Consider the following 17,869-nt stretch of genomic DNA (forward strand, 5'->3'; position numbering starts at 1 on the left):
ATCCTGAACTCTGCACTCTGTATGTAGTGTAATCCTGAACTCTGCACTCTGTATGTAGTGTAATCCTGAACTCTGCACTCTGTATGTAGTGTAATCCTGAACTCTGCACTCTGTATGTAGTGTAATCCTGAACTCTGCACTCTGTATGTAGTGTAATCCTGAACTCTGCACTCTGTATGTAGTGTAATCCTGAACTCTGCACTCTGTATGTAGTGTAATCCTGAACTCTGCACTCTGTATGTAGTGTAATCCTGAACCCTGCACTCTGTACGTAGTGTAATCCTGAACTCTGCACTCTGTACGTAGTGTAATCCTGAACTCTGCACTCTTTATGTAGTGTAATCCTGAACTCTGCACTCTGTATGTAGTGTAATCCTGAACTCTGCACTCTGTATGTAGTGTAATCCTGAACTCTGCACTCTGTATGTAGTGTAATCCTGCACTCTGTACATAAGTTATTTACATATCTCATGCACTAGCCTGGAGACAGGCATTATTTTTTTAATTCCCACCCCCACTCCTTTTCTGAAGTCACGTGGTTACTTTTCTTGATTTTGACTGGATGTTAGTGATCATAGCAGAATTCAGTGTAAGGGGAGTGTAGAGGAGGGCGGGGAGACTACTGACATCATAACTCCACCCACCGAGCTCCAGACAACAGACCCACCCACAGAATCTGCAGTTTTTCAGTTCTTATAACAGACAGAGGGGAGACATTTGACAGGTGAGGATACATGCAGGAGGCGTCTATATCCTTATAGATCAGCACTGTGGCAGTAGTTTAGAAAGGATGAGAGGGGCTTTACATCCACTTTAAAGACTTGAACAAAGCAACATGAAGCTTGATGACAGCTTTGCAAATATTCAGTTACAACCTACATTGCCCATTTTCTTTTTCACATAGTGGAGCTTGTATGTACAAAGCCTGCCAGTGTTTACTATCTACTATATGTTAGTGCTATCCTGTTCTCAAGTATGACCATGACCACTATTCAATTGTCCAAATGTGTCCCACAACGTGTGCCAGCTGGTAACACCCTATTTCAGAAAACACAAGAAAGGCTTTTGGCACCGGTCATGGAGCGGCTCAAGGAAAAAATGGTTTTGCTCGGAAACAAACAAGGAGCTCTCAAGCTGCAGGAACTATCTTGTGAGTCATTCGTCCTTAATGGCCAATTTCCTACTCATATCAGGAAATGGGACTGGAATCCCACAGGGGCTGCAAATCTCAAGTATTAGGGAAGCAACAGATGGCTTATCGAGGTTTCAAAGAACAAGCAATATGTTACCCTGCTATGTCAAAAGACAAGATAAGAGAAAGAACTGACCATTACAATGGATTGGAAGGAAGGGGTAGATGGAACATTTTTTGCAGACTGTGCAGCTTCACAAGGGCATTTTGGGACTTAGGGACCCATTTACACTAGATATGTGTTTGGTGGGTTCTGGGACCCCTTCTGCTGTTACATAGACCATAGACGAGTGACAATACTATCCCACCCAGTGTTGACAACTGTCGGTATTTTTAGTGGCAGCCAGTAAAAAACAGGCAATTTTCTCCTGCCAGTAAGTGCCAGTAAAAGTAAAAGGTTGCCAGTAAAAAATATGGTGGTGACACTCGGCTTGGTCCAGAGCTGACTGAGACCATCCGAGTGCCTGCTACTGTGTGATCGGGCGGCTCTGGCGGAGGCAGTGCCTTAGCATGTTGTGTGACGGAGCCAAGCCGTGCCAGCCAGAGCCTCGTGTGTGGGTCTGCAGTATGGGCAGGGCCGATCCGCCCTATAGGCTCACTATGCAAGCCGCTTAGGGCCCCGCAAAGCTGCGAAGGGCCCCCCAAATTACTAGAGGCCCCACCTGGTGAGAAGTCATTTTCGCCCCCTCACCCCACTTCTCAAATGACTGGCTGCATGGGAGAAGAGGTAAGAAGTCAGCACCCCCCATTTGTATAGCACTGATTGCTGTAATGGTCCCAAAAAAGTGTCAAAAGTGTCCGATGTGTCTGCCACAATGTCGCTTAAAAATAGCTGATCGCCACCATTACTAGTAAAAAAAAAACTGTGTATGTAGTGTAATCCTGAACTCTGCACTCTGTACGTTAGGCACTCTTGAACCCTGCACTCTGTACGTAGTGTAATCCTGAACTCTGCACTCTGTATGTAGTGTAATCCTGAACTCTGCACTCTGTACGTAGTGTAATCCTGAACTCTGCACTCTGTATGTAGTGTAATCCTGAACTCTGCACTCTGTATGTAGTGTAATCCTGAACTCTGCACTCTGTATGTAGTGTAATCCTGAACTCTGCACTCTGTACATAAATCACTCCTGAACCCTGCACTCTGTACGTAGTGTAATCCTGAACTCTGCACTCTGTATGTACTGTAATCCTGAACTCTGCACTCTGTATGTAGTGTAATCCTGAACTCTGCACTCTGTATGTAGTGTAATCCTGAACTCTGCACTCTGTATGTAGTGTAATCCTGAACTCTGCATTCTGTATGTAGTGTAATCCTGAACTCTGCACTCTGTATGTAGTGTAATCCTGAACTCTGCACTCTGTACATAAGTCACTCCTGAACTCTGCACTCTGTACGTAGTGTAATCCTGAACTCTGCACTCTGTATGTAGTGTAATCCTGAACTCTGCACTCTGTATGTAGTGTAATCCTGAACTCTGCACTCTGTATGTAGTGTAATCCTGATCTCTGCACTCTGTACGTAAGGCACTGCTGAACCCTGCACTATGTACGTAGTGTAATCCTGAACTCTGCCCTCTGTATGTAGTGTAATCCTGAACTCTGTATTCTGTATGTAGTGTAATCCTGAACTCTGCACTCTGTATGTAGTGTAATCCTGAACTCTGTATTCTGTATGTAGTGTAATCCTGAACTCTGCACTCTGTATGTAGTGTAATCCTGAACTCTGCACTCTGTATGTAGTGTAATCCCGAACTCTCCACTCTGTATGTAGTGTAATCCTGAACTATGCATTCTGTATGTAGTGTAATCCTGAACTATGCATTCTGTATGTAGTGTAATCCTGAACTCTGCATTCTGTATGTAGTGTAATCCTGAACTCTGCACTCTGTATGTAGTGTAATCCTGAACTCTGCACTCTGTATGTAGTGTAATCCTGAACTCTGCACTCTGTACGTAGTGTAATCCTGAACTCTGCACTCTGTATGCAGTGTAATCCTGAACCCTGCACTCTGTATGTAGTGTAATCCTGAACTCTGCACTCTGTACTCTGTACATAAGTCACTCCTGAACCCTGCACTCTGTACGTAGTGTAATCCTGAACTCTGCACTCTGTATGTAGTGTAATCCTGAACTCTGCACTCTGTACGTAGTGTAATCCTGAACTCTGCACTCTGTATGTAGTGTAATCCTGAACTCTGCACTCTGTATGTAGTGTAATCCTGAACTCTGCACTCTGTATGTAGTGTAATCCTGAACTCTGCACTCTGTATGTAGTGTAATCCTGAACTCTGTATGCTTCTCAATTTAATGTAAGATGTAATTTCCGACAGCAGAACACCCCCTCCCCCCGCTTGTCTACTTTCTCTAATGTGACATGTCATTGTCATCAGCGCCCCCCGCTGCTGCTTTTTAATGTGCCATGTCATTAAGCTTAGGGCCCCAGGGAGGTCAGGATCGGCACTGAGTATGGGAGCAAGGCAGGCTGGGACCGGGACCGTCAGTGCTGTTTAGTCTGGATTGGACTAGAGGGACCACTTGGCTTGGAGAGAGACTGTCACTGGGACGTGTCGTGCTGGGAAGGTCTCATCATCATCTGTGCTGCTGCACACTGCTGTCAGTGTCACTCCTGTCTCCTGTCCCTGAGCTACTTAATCACTATACTGAAAATAAAATAAGAAATATGTTTTTTGCCTTATTATCTACCTTAAATCATATTGCTAATTGCATATTGTATTTGTTTGTAGTCTAATTTGCACGTAAAACTGTAATTTTGTAACTTTTGGAAATGCCAGTAAAAACTTGGCTGTGCCAGCAAAATTTGGGTGTTGTGTCCGCCCCAAGACCGGGTCCTTCAATGCCGCCTACGCAGTACAGGGGGGGTGCTACTGCCGAAAATGGCATTGAGAATCGGGGGGGGGGGGGGGGGGGGGGTGCTCACCTCCTCTTCCCTCAGTTTTCTCTCCTCTCACCATCCGTGACATGACAGGGGGGGGAACTCCAGAAACGAAAGTGAAAGTGGTGAAAGTGTCCTCTCCTCTCAGCCATAGTGCCGCCCCTGCACCCACTGCCGCCCCGAGGCAGTGTAACTTTTGGAAATGCCAGTAAAAACTTGTCTGTGCCAGTAAAATTTGGGTGTTGTGTCCGCCCCAAGGCCGGGTCCTTCAATGCCGCCTGCGCAGTACATGGGGGACATTATCCGCCGGGGGACTTTTTCGGCAGAATACTGAGAAGCGGGGCGTGGGGGGGCATTGCTGCTGCCGAATATGACATTGGGAGAGGGGTGCTGCTGAAAATTGCATTGAGAAGGGCGGGTGGTAGTACTGCCGAAAATGACATTGAGAATCGGCTGGGGGGTGCTCACCTACTGCACCCACTTCCGCACCGAGGTCTGGCCTTGTTGGCCTTGTCTGGAATCCAGCCCTGGTTGTGTCAGTAAATTTCAATCTGGTAGGTTGGCAACACTGATCCCACCATGAAGCTTAATACAGACTGAATAGTTAGAGCTCTGGACATAAATAGGAGAACTGCAAGAGATAAAACCCCACTCAACCCAAGTTCAGTATTCAGACCTTACCTTTGACTTTTATGGTAGCAGACGCGGTGGACTGAGAGCTCCTGGAATCCCAAGATAACTTTTTTATACAGCTGTACGAACCAGATGCATTCATGGTAATGCCTGGCTCCGTAAACAGAGCATCATCATTCCAACCTCTTAATTCGGCTTTATTTTTGTAAAATATACTCATTGTTCCGGTCATTCCGGGATTGTGGTGACATCTCAGCATCAAGCGATCACCTTCGTGAATATAGGGTGCTGTCTGCAGGATCAACTGGCCTGAAATACAGAATCATATAAGATGTGTATTAGAGCAAGGGTAACTCAAGAGTGACCAGTGCCTTCACCCTGGTAGACAGTTCCACTTGGCTGAGAACCAGCGCTGGTTATTTTTTTCATCACACGGTTCCACTTCTCTCTTATTGCCCGATATAGGATACCCTGTTTCCCTGAAAATAAGCCCTACCCCAAAAATAAGACCTAGCATGATTTTCGGGGATGGCTGAAATATAAGCCCTACACCGAAAATAAGCCCTTGTTTAAGTCCTTGTAAAAACATGTAATTCATTCTGTAAAACGATTATATAATGTGCAATGTCTCCTTATGTAACTTTATTGTGATAAATACCTTATTTACAGCGCCGCTGGCTGCTCACGTGACCCGCCAAAGATCTTCTCCTCTCCCGACTAACGTCATCGACCCCTCCCTCTGCAGTGCTCAGCGCGGGGCTGAAGTCAGTAGGGATCTCGGCCCCTCCCTCTGCAGTGCTCAGCGCGGGGCTGAAGTCAGTAGGGATCTTGGCCCCTCCCTCTGCAGTGCTCAGAGCGGGGCTGAAGTCAGTAGGGATCTCGGCCCCTCCCTCTGCAGTGCTCAGAGCGGGGCTGAAGTCAGTAGGGATCTCGGCCCCTCCCTCTGCAGTGCTCAGAGCGGGGCTGAATTCATTTAGGATCTCGGCCCCTCCCTCTGCAGTGCTCAGAGCGGGGCTGAAGTCAGTAGGGATTTCGGCCCCTCCCTCTGCAGTGCTCAGAGCGGGGCTGAAGTCAGTAGGGATCTCGGCCCCTCCCTCTGCAGTGCTCAGAGTGGGGCTGAAGTCAGTTGGGATCTCGGCCCCTCCCTCTGCAGTGCTCAGAGCGGGGCTGAAGTCAGTAGGGATCTCGGCCCCTCCCTCTGCAGTGCTCAGAGCGGGGCTGAAGTCAGTAGGGATCTCGGCCCCTCCCTCTGCAGTGCTCAGGGCGGGGCTGAAGTCAGTAGGGATCTCAGCCCCTCCCTCTGCAGTGCTCAGAGCGGGGCTGAAGTCAGTAGGGATCTCGGCCCCTTCCTTTTGCAGTGCTCAGAGCGGGGCTGAAGTCAGTTGGGATCTCGGCCCCTCCCTCTGCAGTATTCGAAGTGGGGAACAACCACTTTAAGATTGTCATTGTATATAATGTAAATAAATAGGACATCCCCTGTAAATAAGCCCTTGTGTGTTTTTTGTAGCCAAAATGAATATAAGACCCGGTCTTATTTTTGGGGAAACACGGTGTTGTGTCCTAGGATCAATCTACCAAAAGTTCCTATTTTAACCGCTTCAATAACAGGCACTTTTACCCCCTTCCTGCCCAGGTCAATATTCAGCTTTCAGTGCTGTCGCACTTTGAACGACAATTGCGTGGTCATCCAACACTGTACCCATATGAGTTTTTTTTCACACAAATAGAGCTTTCATTTGGTGGCATTTAATCACCACTGTTTTTTTTATTTTTTGCTAAATAAACTAAAAAAGGCATTTATTTTTCTATTTTTACCATAGTAACAGTTTACTCTTGGGAAATTATAAGGATTTTTTGTACTCATTATGATTGCTTATAGCAGTGAATTTCACTGCTATAAGTAACCATTTTTACTGAATGAAACAAATACATTTAGTGTGTATTGTTATGATTAGCTGTGATTGGCCACAGCTAATCACATGGTACAGATGGGCTGTGATTGCCCCTGTCTGTACCATGTGATTACTGTGACCAATCACAGCTAGCAACACAATTATACACAATGAATGGCATGCAAGGAAGCCATCTATTGTTTACAATTGTCTTGTTATATGCTCTGATTGGTCACAGCGATCAAATGGTACTGGTAGTGGTCCGGTACACTGATCGGTCATGTGGTCATGTGACACCCACCCGCATTGACAAATCTGCGATTTGGAGTGTGATTAACTAAATCAGCTGGCTTTCTAAATGTCTTGAATACTACAACAGTGAGATTTCTCTGCTATAATTGTTGCCTCTGCTCTTGTCATGGGTGATCCTATCCACCTTTTATGTGTCCAAGCTTCTCTTATTACATTCTCCACAACATAAAATACATTGAAAATGTTTGAGGGTTGGCAGGAACCCCACACGTAGCAGAGCAGGTAAGTAGACACAAGAACTCAGTCTGCAAAAGATAAACATAGTCTGTCTGGTGTTTATAACTCTTCAGCATCTACCAAGCATATAAAGAAAGTTTAGAATAAGTAAATATGGTCAGGGGGGTCACTAGGGTTGGTGTCACCTGGTGCTGGTCACTGAGCAATACGAGGGGAATGAACAGGCTCAACCCCCCCCCCCTCCCTAGCCTGACGCAGTGCTGTGTCCTGCACCCCGAAGCTTCCCCTGTAAATGTTTTATGGTTTATGCCAGTCCGCCAATCCATGCACTTTCACAGATGGGGGTGACACCATCATGGCCGGATATCACTTCATACTTAGTGGTGTCATCCGGGCCTGGACTGGGACAAAAAAATAGATCACAGCATTTTATATCGAGCAGCCCCTAACTTGGCCAGCTCCTCCCCAGCCCTGCGTCCTGGGCTCTGCTGCCTCTCGCTCTCCGCTGTTCTCATTGCTGGAGGAGGATAGAGGGGAAGAGAGGAATCAAAGGCGCGGCAGAGGATGTTGGGGGTGGAGAAGTAGGACCACTATCAGTAGTGGGGTCTGTGGCACAGACCCGTTCCTGGTCTACCTGTCATATACCGGCAGTCAACAGGTAGCCTGCGATCGACTGGTTGCCGACCCCAGGTTTAGACCCTTGATCTTTCACCATAGTGAAAATCCTAAAAAAATTGTGAAAAAGCAATAAAAATAATATAGTAATAAAAAATAATAATAATAATATTGTAAAAAAATAAAGATAAAAAACTAATGAAACCGTCCACTGCCCTGCTGACACCAATCTTTGCTCTACTGACACCGTACACTGCTCTGCTGATACACACACACACACGTGTGTTTGTGATCTGGGATTCACACTCTAATGCAGGGGTCTCCATACTTTCTAAACAAAGGGCTAGTTTACAGTCCTTCAGACTTTAGGGGGGCCAGACTAGGGCCATTAGGAGTAAAAAAATGTCCAGGTGTCCAATGGGAGTAAATAATACCATATCTTTGGTGACAGTGGGAGGACTAGTGCCCCATCGTTGGTGTTAATGGAATAAATGGATGGTGTCAGTTGGAGGAATAGTGCCCCATTTAAATTGGATGGAATAATGCCCCAAGGGCTGCATTAAGGCAAGCAAAGGGCCACATCCGGCCCCAGGGCCGCAGTTTGGAGACCCCCTGCTCTAATGCAATCGTCTTCATACACCAATGAAGTAATATCATCCCTTTTGCCCTCAGAACACCTGACTCAGCTGTTTATCGTACACAGAGTACATTACATTTCACAGGAACTTCACTCTTGATGAAGGGCAACTTCAGCATCCTAGATGTACCTCAGCCACTGGGTCACTCATCCACATGTTGTGGGGTTGCCTCAAACTTCATCAGTACTGGAAAAATCTATTTATAACTCTTAAATCCCACTGTTCAACTTGAGTATTGAAATTATGCGCTGGAAGCTTCTTGAGTACAGGAAATGACCGCTTCCCAGATGGCAAGCATAAAGGGTGTCTGGCTATAATTAGCCAGCCACGGCCTTTAGCCTTTAGCCTTTAGCTCAGGGGTTCCCAACCTTTTGAAGAGCGAGGGCCACTTAAGCAACTTGGTAATCAGTCGAGGGCCACAATGAGCAGAGCGTGCGGATGACAGGTTACGACTACTCTATAGGCCCTCCGATCCGCCCAGATGAAAGGGGACACATTTCCTTCTGTTTTTCGGATTGGAGGTAGGCGGGCGTAAACAGACATCTGTCGCTCTATAGAGGTGAATTGAGGGTCACATTTGGTTGGGCTGATCGTGTGTAAAGGGCCTAAGACTGCTTTTTCACCGAAGTGCTGCTTTTTACCCACACCGTGGGTGCAGCGTGGTGCACCTGTGTCTATCCTGCGGGTTAGTTGAACTTTGCCATAAACTCCACCTGTGGAAAAGCCGACACTGTAGAGGAAGCATCGGCTTATGGGGCTCTGCTCCGCAGCCATTTTCTTCCTCTACCCTCAGCTTTATTCAAAACACTGATACTCTGGTATGGCGGGTCGGCAACCTGCCATCTGGGCTTGCCAACCCACCATTCCAGAGCAGGAGGTCGCGGGCCACATCAGAGGGCTCTGTGGGCCACATGTAGCCCCCCGGGCCACTGGTTGGCCACCCCTGCTTTAGCTGTTTCAATCAGGAAGCAGACAGGTATGGATGGCTAGATTCCCCTCAGTGTCTCATAGAGTTGTGACCGAAATGGGGTATTACACTTAAGAGAAAAAGAAGCGGACAGTAGCGTGATACCGTCACAGAATTTTAATATATAAAAAAAATAGTACAATGGGATATCCGCATTGAAAACGTCAGCTTGTGACGAAACGCGTCCGGAAGGGCTTGTATTGACGTCACCACGTCGTTCTACAGGAGAAAGGGCTCCTGTAATGTTTTTTGTGGTTTTATCTTTTTTGCTTATTTTGTTTATGTGTATATCCCACAATAAGCTGCTGCCTATTTTTCGTGTGTATTAGTCTAGCGCAGTTTTCTTCTTTTACCAGAACTCTGAAGATGTCTGTCTGCGACATACAAGTATGTTAGTGACAACTAAAAAGGCAACAGGTACAGTGAGTCATTGGATTAGCTCACCTTCAGTCACATTCAGTGCGACCATCTCACTTTTGCTACCATCTTTGGTCTGACACTGGTAATTTCCACTCTGCATGATGTTAGCACTTGGAATTTCATATAGATCCCCCTTAGATATAATAGCATTGTTAAAGAGCCAGGAATATTCCGTCTCCTTAGGCTGGGAATCACAGGTCATTTTCATTTTCTCTCCTGAGAAGATCGGATTATAGTTTGGACTGAATTTCAACACAGGCCTTGCTGCAGATCCTACAAAATAGCACATAAGATGGGTCATTTATCAAGAAGACATTTCAGTAAAATAAATTTAAGCAGATATTATCAGTAGAGATCTGGAAACATTTGACCAGGGAGGGAGGCCAACACAACCAAGTGGCCCTTTGATGGCAGGGTCGGAATAGGGAGCAGAAAGCAATATACCGCTCAGGAGGCCGTCACTGACTGCAGGTTCCAGAGCGATGTCTGAATGGGAGAGGATCACCAGCCCAACATGCAAATACCCACCTATCCCCCCAGCCTAGTCATTCCCCGGATATACAGTGGCTTGCAAAAGTATTCATACCCCTTGTCATTTTCGACATTTTGTCATGTTACAACCAAAAATGTTTGGCCCGGATTCAGGTAGATTTGCCCCTTTCTTGCGGAGGCGCAGGGCAACGTTTTTGCCCTGCGCCCCCGCAAATTTACTGCGCTACCCGCGATTCACGGAGCAGTAGCTCCGTAAATTGCGTGTGCGCTGTGTAAATTTGCCCTGCGTAAGGGCGCCTAATGTAAATGATCCCGTAGGGGGCGGGAATCATTTAAATTAGGCGCGCTCCCGCGCCGAGCGTAGAGCGCATCCTCCGTCGGGAAACTTTCCCGACGTGCATTGCGGCAAATGACGTCGCAAGGACGTCATTTGCTTCAAAGTGAACGTGAATGGCGTCCAGCGCCATTCACGAATCACTTACGCAAATTACGTAAAAATCGAACGTCGCAACGCGGGAATGTCGGGTATACTTTAGCATTGGCTGCCCCTGCTATTAGGAGGGGCAGCCTTACGCTAAACACGCCGTACGGAAACGACGTAAATTGCGTACGCAGGGCTCGCGCAACATTGTGAATCGGTGTTAGTATGCAATTTGCATACTATACACTGAGCACAATGGGAGCACCCCCTAGCGGCCATTGCAAGAATGCAGCCTAAGATATGCGGGCATAAGAGCCTTATGCCACGCAGATTTTAGGCTGCAGTCGGCGTTACGATGTTCCTGAATCAGGAGCATTCGTAACGCCGGAGCAAGTAAGCAATTGCGCTGTGTAACCTATGGTTACCAATACGGCCTTGCGGCGTATTTGGAGCAATGCACACTGGGATATGTCCACGGACGGCGCATGCGCCGTTCATGAAACACGTCAATCACGTCGGGTCACATAACATTAACATAAAACACGCCCCCCTGTCCCACATTTGAATTAGGCGGGCTTACGCCGGCCTATTTACGCTACGCCGCCACAACTTACGGAGCAAGTGCTTTGAGAATACAGCACTTGCCCGTCTAAGTTGCGGAGGCGTAACGTAAATAGGATGCGTTACGCTCACGCAACAATACGCCGATCTACGAGAATCTGGCCCAAATTGCCACATAATTGTAAAGCGGAAGGAAAATGATAATTCTTTTTTTACAAATAAATATCTGAAAAGTGTAGCGTCTATTTGTATTCAGCCCCCTTTACTCTGATACCCCTAACTAAAATGTAGTGGGACCAATTGCCTTCAGAAGTTACCCAATTAGTAAATAGATTCCACCTGTGTGTAATTTAATCTCAGCATAAATATTGCTGTTCTGTGAAGTACTCAAAAGGTTTGTTGGAGAACCTAAGGGTCCTTTAACACAGGCTTTCCGATCAGGTCCACCTGTTATTTTTTCAGATGTACTGTACGTGAGCTGCACTCCTTATTTCTATTAATATCCTCTTGACCAGCTTCTTTAGGCACATATGCTTTTATTTATAGGATCAATGTAAGGTGCATTCTTTCCACCGACTACCAATATAAAGAGCGTTCTTCCTACTGATCACCAATGTTTCACAAATGCACTTCTGGAAGAATGGTCAAACATTCCCATAGACACACTCCTAAACCTTGTAGACGGCCTTCCCAGAAGAGTTGAAGCTGTTATAGCTGCAAAGGGCGGAGCCAACTAAATATTGAACCCTACGGACTAAGACTGGGATGTCATTAACGTTTATGTGTGTGCAAAGTCAGGTGTCCCAATACTTTTGACAATATAGTGTAAGTCTATGTGAATTTAATTAATTCGAGAGAGACAGTCTAAAGGTAAACCACGTGTGCTATCCCTTTAGAAGAACCATAATGCTCTGTGAGGCATATGTCGTTTTAAAAAAAAAAAAGAATTGTAAATAAATAAATAAATATAACATGATTGTAAAATGTACCCAAAACCATTACAGTTTATCTTTAACATAAATAAAGAGTTTCAGGTCATAAAGAATAAAATTACAATTTGATTTGTACTAGATTTACGTGAAAACCACGATTACAAAATAGGAGTGACAATCCTCCCTTCATTAAATTGTTTTGGAATTTTTTTTTTAGTTTGGATTTAGGATGATACGATTTATTGTCTCATTAAACATATTGGCCCGGATTCACAAAGCACTTGCGCCGACGTATCTCCAGATACGCCGCTTAAGTGCAAATATGCGCCATCATATCTATGCGCCGGACTCAGAAACGAAGATACGTCTGAAAATAGGCTTCATCTGACCGACGTAACTTGCCTACGCCGTAGAGTGGGCGCATATTTACGCTGGACGTATTTGGCGCTCCCATTGATTTTCTATTCAAATATGCAAATGAGGGAGATACGCCGATTCACGAACGTACGTCCGTCCGACGCAGTGCGCGTATGAACGTCCGGCGTAAAGTTATGTTCCATAAAGGAGGTGTAACTCAGCAGCATCCATGCAAAAGGAACACAAGCCGACGTATTTTGCGTAGTTTACGTAGGACGTGAATATGACTAGGCGTAGGTTACGTTCACACCGTAGGCAGTGATCCGACGTATCTTAGGGAGTAGTTCCGACGTGATTCTGAGCATGCGCACTGGGATGCGTCCACGGGACGGCGAATGCGCAGTTCGTTATACGTATCTGTCTGGCGCTCGGCCCATCATTTGCATTGCTCACACCCACTTCCACCTACGCCGGCTTACGCCGAGGAAACCCAGCGCAGTTTTGGCAGCACTGGCTTTGTGAATTCAGTGCTTGCCTCTCTGCGCTGCGTCGGCATAGCGTAAAGGAGATACGCTACGGCGGCATAAATGTGAGCCGCTGTCTGTGAATCCGGGCCATTGTAATGCAAGCGTTTGAGGCATGCTGCCCTCTTCAGGCTAAAAAAGAATGTTCACTTACCTCGTTTTCCTACAGCAGCCACTAGAAAACAGACAAACAGGGTATTAGTACAAATGTGATGGATATAATAATATAAAAACTTCACTTTCTTACAAGTACTAGATTGAATTAATTCCAACAGACAATTTGATGAACTTTCACAGTAGGATATGTGTGATATATACTTGCTGGTAGGCTTGCCTCTTTTAATATGTATATATACTTAAAGTTGAACTTTACCCATAACAACTTAATAAAAAAAAAATATTCTTTAATATTCATACATTCTACATTAATACTTATGCTACCAAAATGAGTGTGTGCCGTAAATTGTGCTGTAAATTGCCTCCTGCATTGTTCCTGTTTCTCCTTGCTGGAGGTGGCCATTTTGCCGAAGCCCAGAATGTTCTGAACTCTCCTTCACATCACACCCCCTTCATTTACAGCCATGTCCTCTAACCCCCTTCACACACCCCTCAACACCTCCCCCCCACAGCCATGTCTTCTACCCCATTCACATAGCCCTCAACACCCCCCCACAACCATTTCCTATACCCCCCTGTACACCCCACACAGCTATATTCTCTACCCCCCTTTACATCCCCTTTAACACCCCCCCCCCACAGTCATTTCCTCTTCCCACCCCTTCACTCCCTCACAACTATGTCCTCTATCCCCCTTCACAGGCCCCCCTGTTCTCTACCCCCTTTGTACCCTCCCCCCCACAGCCATTTTCTAAACCCCCCTTCTCAACCCCCAACAGCTATCCTCTGCCCCCTTCAAATGACCCCACCCCCATTCACAGCTATGTCCTCTGCCCTCTGTCTTCTCTGGCATTGCCACAACGCATACAACATCTCACCATGGATTAAACGCAGAACACTAAGGGGTTTATTTACTAAAGTTAAATCCAAGACAAGTGCAGTCGCTGTAGATCTGAGGGGGACATTCTTGCACATGATTGGATGATAGAAATCAGCAGAGCTTCCCCTCATTTCAGATCTTCCTCTAAGATCTACAACAACTGCTGCACTTGTAGTGCACAGTGGATTTGCCTTTAGTAAACTAACCCCTAAGTCTCCTTTATAGGTACTCCACGTTCCACTAAAGGCTTAACAACAAGCTAAACCCGAAGCTGGACTTCTTCCAAACTGCCCCCCCCCCCCGACACAGAGAGCAAGAGTTAAGTAGATGCAGAGACTTCCACACAACTCTGGTTGGCAGGAGGCAGCACAGCATTGGTTGGGGGGGGGGGGGAGCGGGAGCTGGCAGAGATAATTTTTCAAGTTAGCCAGCAGGTGATTGGTTGCTAGAATGCAGGGTGGCCTTAGCAACCAATCACCAACTTGCAGTGGCGTATCCAAGGTATGGCAGCCATGGCAAGTACCATGGGCGCCATGGGGGGGCGCCAAAAAAAACTCTCCCTGCATGAAAAAAATTCCCACCCATTCTCCTGCGGCCGCCTCTTGCACTATAGCCCCAGTGCAGACGGCGGCACGGCAATTCACTTTCAGGTACCTTGGCTGGGTGGCAGTATAATGTAGGAGCGTGACAGTTGCGGGCGCCCCCATTCTTGTCTATAAGTGTGACCGGCCAGACCGTCATTCGGCTAACTGGCGAGTAGGCGGAGCCTAAAGCTCCGCCTACCCTCCTCTTCGCAGCGCAGCTTCATCTTCTCCCCGAGCTCGAGCGGTGACGTCACTGTCGGCATGTCGTGAACTCGCTGAGGAGAACTGACTGAGAAGTGCTACTACTGGTGGGAAGGCAAGTGATGTCATCTCATGGCGCATACCCACAAGGAGCGCCAGAATTTAAAAGTAGCAGGAGTAGGCGAGCTGTGCAGGCGGAATGGAGGAGCCATTGTAGTGGTCTGAGTTTTTTCTTGATGATCCAGATTGTCGGGGACAGCGTGACAGCCCAGCCCAGGCATCCACAGCACAAACGGACTAGCCCAGGCATTGCAGGCACACCTTAAGGTAATAAATAGAGGAGGTGCTGGAGGCAGGTGGGATGGCTCATGGAGGAAGGAGGGATGGTGTAATGGTGACAGGAGGGATGGCTCATGGAGGTAAGATGGATGGTGACAGGAGGGATGGCTCATGGAGGAAAGATGGATGGTGACAGGAGGGATGGCTCATGGAGGAAAGATGGATGGTGACAGGAGGGATGGCTCATGGAGGAAGGATGGATGGTGTGATGGTGACAGGAGGGATGGATCATGGAGGAAGGATGGATGGTGTCAGGAGGGATGGATCATGGAGGAAGGATGGATGGTGTCAGGAGGGATGGATCATGGAGGAAGGATGGATGGTGTCAGGAGGGATGGATCATGGAGGAAGGATGGATGGTGTCAGGAGGGATGGCTCATGGAGGAAGGATGGATGGTGTTAGGAGGGATGGCTCATGGAGGAAGGATGGATGGTGTTATGAGGGATTGCTCATGGAGGAAGGATGGATGGTGTTAGGAGGGATGGCTCATGGAGGAAGGATGGATGGTGTTATGAGGGATTGCTCATGGAGGAAGGATGGATGGTGTTATGAAGGATTGCTCATGGAGGAAGGTTGGATGGTGTGATGGTGACAGGAGGGATGGATCATAGAGGCGGGAGGGATGGTGTGATGGTGACAGGAGGGATGGATCATGAAGGAAGGATGGATGGTGTCAGGAGAGATGGCTCATGGAGGCTGGAGGGATGGTGTGATGGTGACAGGAGGGATGGTGTGATGGTGACAGGAAGGATGGTGTGATGGTAATAGGAGGGATGGTGTGATGGTGACAGGAGGGATGGTGTGATGGTGACAGGAGGGATGGTGTGATGGTGACAGGAGGGATGGTGACAGGAAGGATGGTGTGATGGTGACAGGAGGGATGGTGTGATGGTGACAGGAGGGATGGTGTGATGGTGACAGGAGGGATGGTGTGATGGTGACAGCAGTGATGGTGACAGGAAGGATGGTGTGATGGTGACAGGAGAGATGGTGTGATGGTGACAGGAGGGATGGTGTGATGGTGACAGGAGGGATGGTGTAATGGTGACAGGAGAGATGGTGTGATGGTGACAGGAGGGATGGTGTGATGGTGACAGGAGGGATGGTGTAATGGTGACAGGAGGGATGGTGTGATGGTGACAGGAGAGATGGTGTGATGGTGACAGGAGGGATGGTGTGATGGTGACAGGAGGGATGGTGTAATGGTGACAGGAGGGATGGTGTGATGGTGACAGGAGGGATGGCTCATGGAGGAAGGATGGATGGGTGTCAGGAGGGATGGTGTGATGGTGACAGGAGGGATGGTGTGATGGTGACAGGAAGGATGGTGTGATGGTGACAGAAGGGATGGTGTGATGGTGACAGGAGGGATGGTGTGATGGTGACAGGAGGGATAGTGTGATGGTGACAGGAGGGATGGTGTGATGGTGACAGGAGGGATGGTGTGATGGTGACAGGAAGGATGGTGTGATGGTGACAGGAGGGATGGTGTGATGGTGACAGGAGGGATGGTGTGATGGTGACAGGAGTGATGGTGTGATGGTGACAGGAGGGATGGTGTGATGGTGACAGGAGGGATGGTGTGATGGTGACAGGAGGGATGGTGTGATGGTGACAGGAGGGATGGTGTGATGGTGACAGGAGGGATGGTGTGATGGTGACAGGAGGGATGGTGTGATGGTGACAGGAAGGATGGTGTGATGGTGACAGCAGGGATGGTGTGATGGTGACAGGAAGGATGGTGTGATGGTGACAGGAAGGATGGTGTGATGGTGACAGGAGGGATGGTGTGATGGTGACAGGAAGGATGGTGTGATGGTGACAGGAAGGATGGTGTGATGGTGACAGGAGGGATGGTGTGATGGTGACAGGAGGGATGGTGTGATGGTGACAGGAGGGATGGATCATGAAGGAAGGATGGTGTGATGGTGACAGGAAGGATGGTGTGATGGTGACAGCAGGGATGGTGTGATGGTGACAGGAAGGATGGTGTGATGGTGACAGGAGGGATGGTGTGATGGTGACAGGAGGGATGGTGTGATGGTGACAGGAGAGATGGTGTGATGGTGACAGGAGGGATGGATCATGAAGGAAGGATGGTGTGATGGTGACAGGAAGGATGGTGTGATGGTGACAGCAGGGATGGTGTGATGGTGACAGGAAGGATGGTGTGATGGTGACAGGAGGGATGGTGTGATGGTGACAGGAGGGATGGTATGATGGTGACAGGAAGGATGGTGTGATGGTGACAGGAGTGATGGTGTGATGGTGACAGGAAGGATGGTGTGATGGTGACAGGAGTGATGGTGTGATGGTGACAGGAGGGATGGTGTGATGGTGACAGGAAGGATGGTGACAGGAAGGATGGTGTGATGGTGACAGGAGGGATGGTGTAATGGTGACAGGAGGGATGGTGTGATGGTGACAGGAGGGATGATGTGATGGTGACAGGAGGGATGGTGTGATGGTGACAGCAGTGATGGTGACAGGAAGGATGGTATGATGGTGACAGGAGAGATGGTGTGATGGTGACAGGAGAGATGGTGTGATGGTGACAGGAAGGATGGTGTGATGGTGACAGGAGGGATGGTGTGATGGTGACAGGAGGGATGGTGTGATGGTGACAGGAAGGATGGTGTGATGGTGACAGGAGTGATGGTGTGATGGTGACAGGAAGGATGGTGTGATGGTGACAGGAAGGATGGTGTGATGGTGACA

At 47.8% G+C, this 17,869-nt stretch overlaps 1 protein-coding gene across 1 annotated transcript in view; it reads right to left on the minus strand.

The window, feature by feature from the left end:
* The window catches only part of LOC120920421 (Fc receptor-like protein 5), a 51,437-nt gene that overhangs the window by 8,116 nt on the left and 25,452 nt on the right, over nt 1-17,869 (minus strand). Inside the window, exons 2-4 of the mRNA XM_040332510.1 lie at nt 13,184-13,204; nt 9,767-10,015; nt 4,770-5,030 (exon numbers count right to left, since the gene is read on the minus strand). Coding sequence (XP_040188444.1) covers nt 4,770-5,030; nt 9,767-10,015; nt 13,184-13,204 — 531 coding nt within the window. The remainder of the gene's footprint in view (nt 1-4,769; nt 5,031-9,766; nt 10,016-13,183; nt 13,205-17,869) is intronic.

Source organism: Rana temporaria, chromosome 13, assembly GCF_905171775.1.
Source record: "Rana temporaria chromosome 13, aRanTem1.1, whole genome shotgun sequence".
In the NCBI taxonomy this organism is placed as follows: Eukaryota; Metazoa; Chordata; class Amphibia; order Anura; family Ranidae; genus Rana; species Rana temporaria.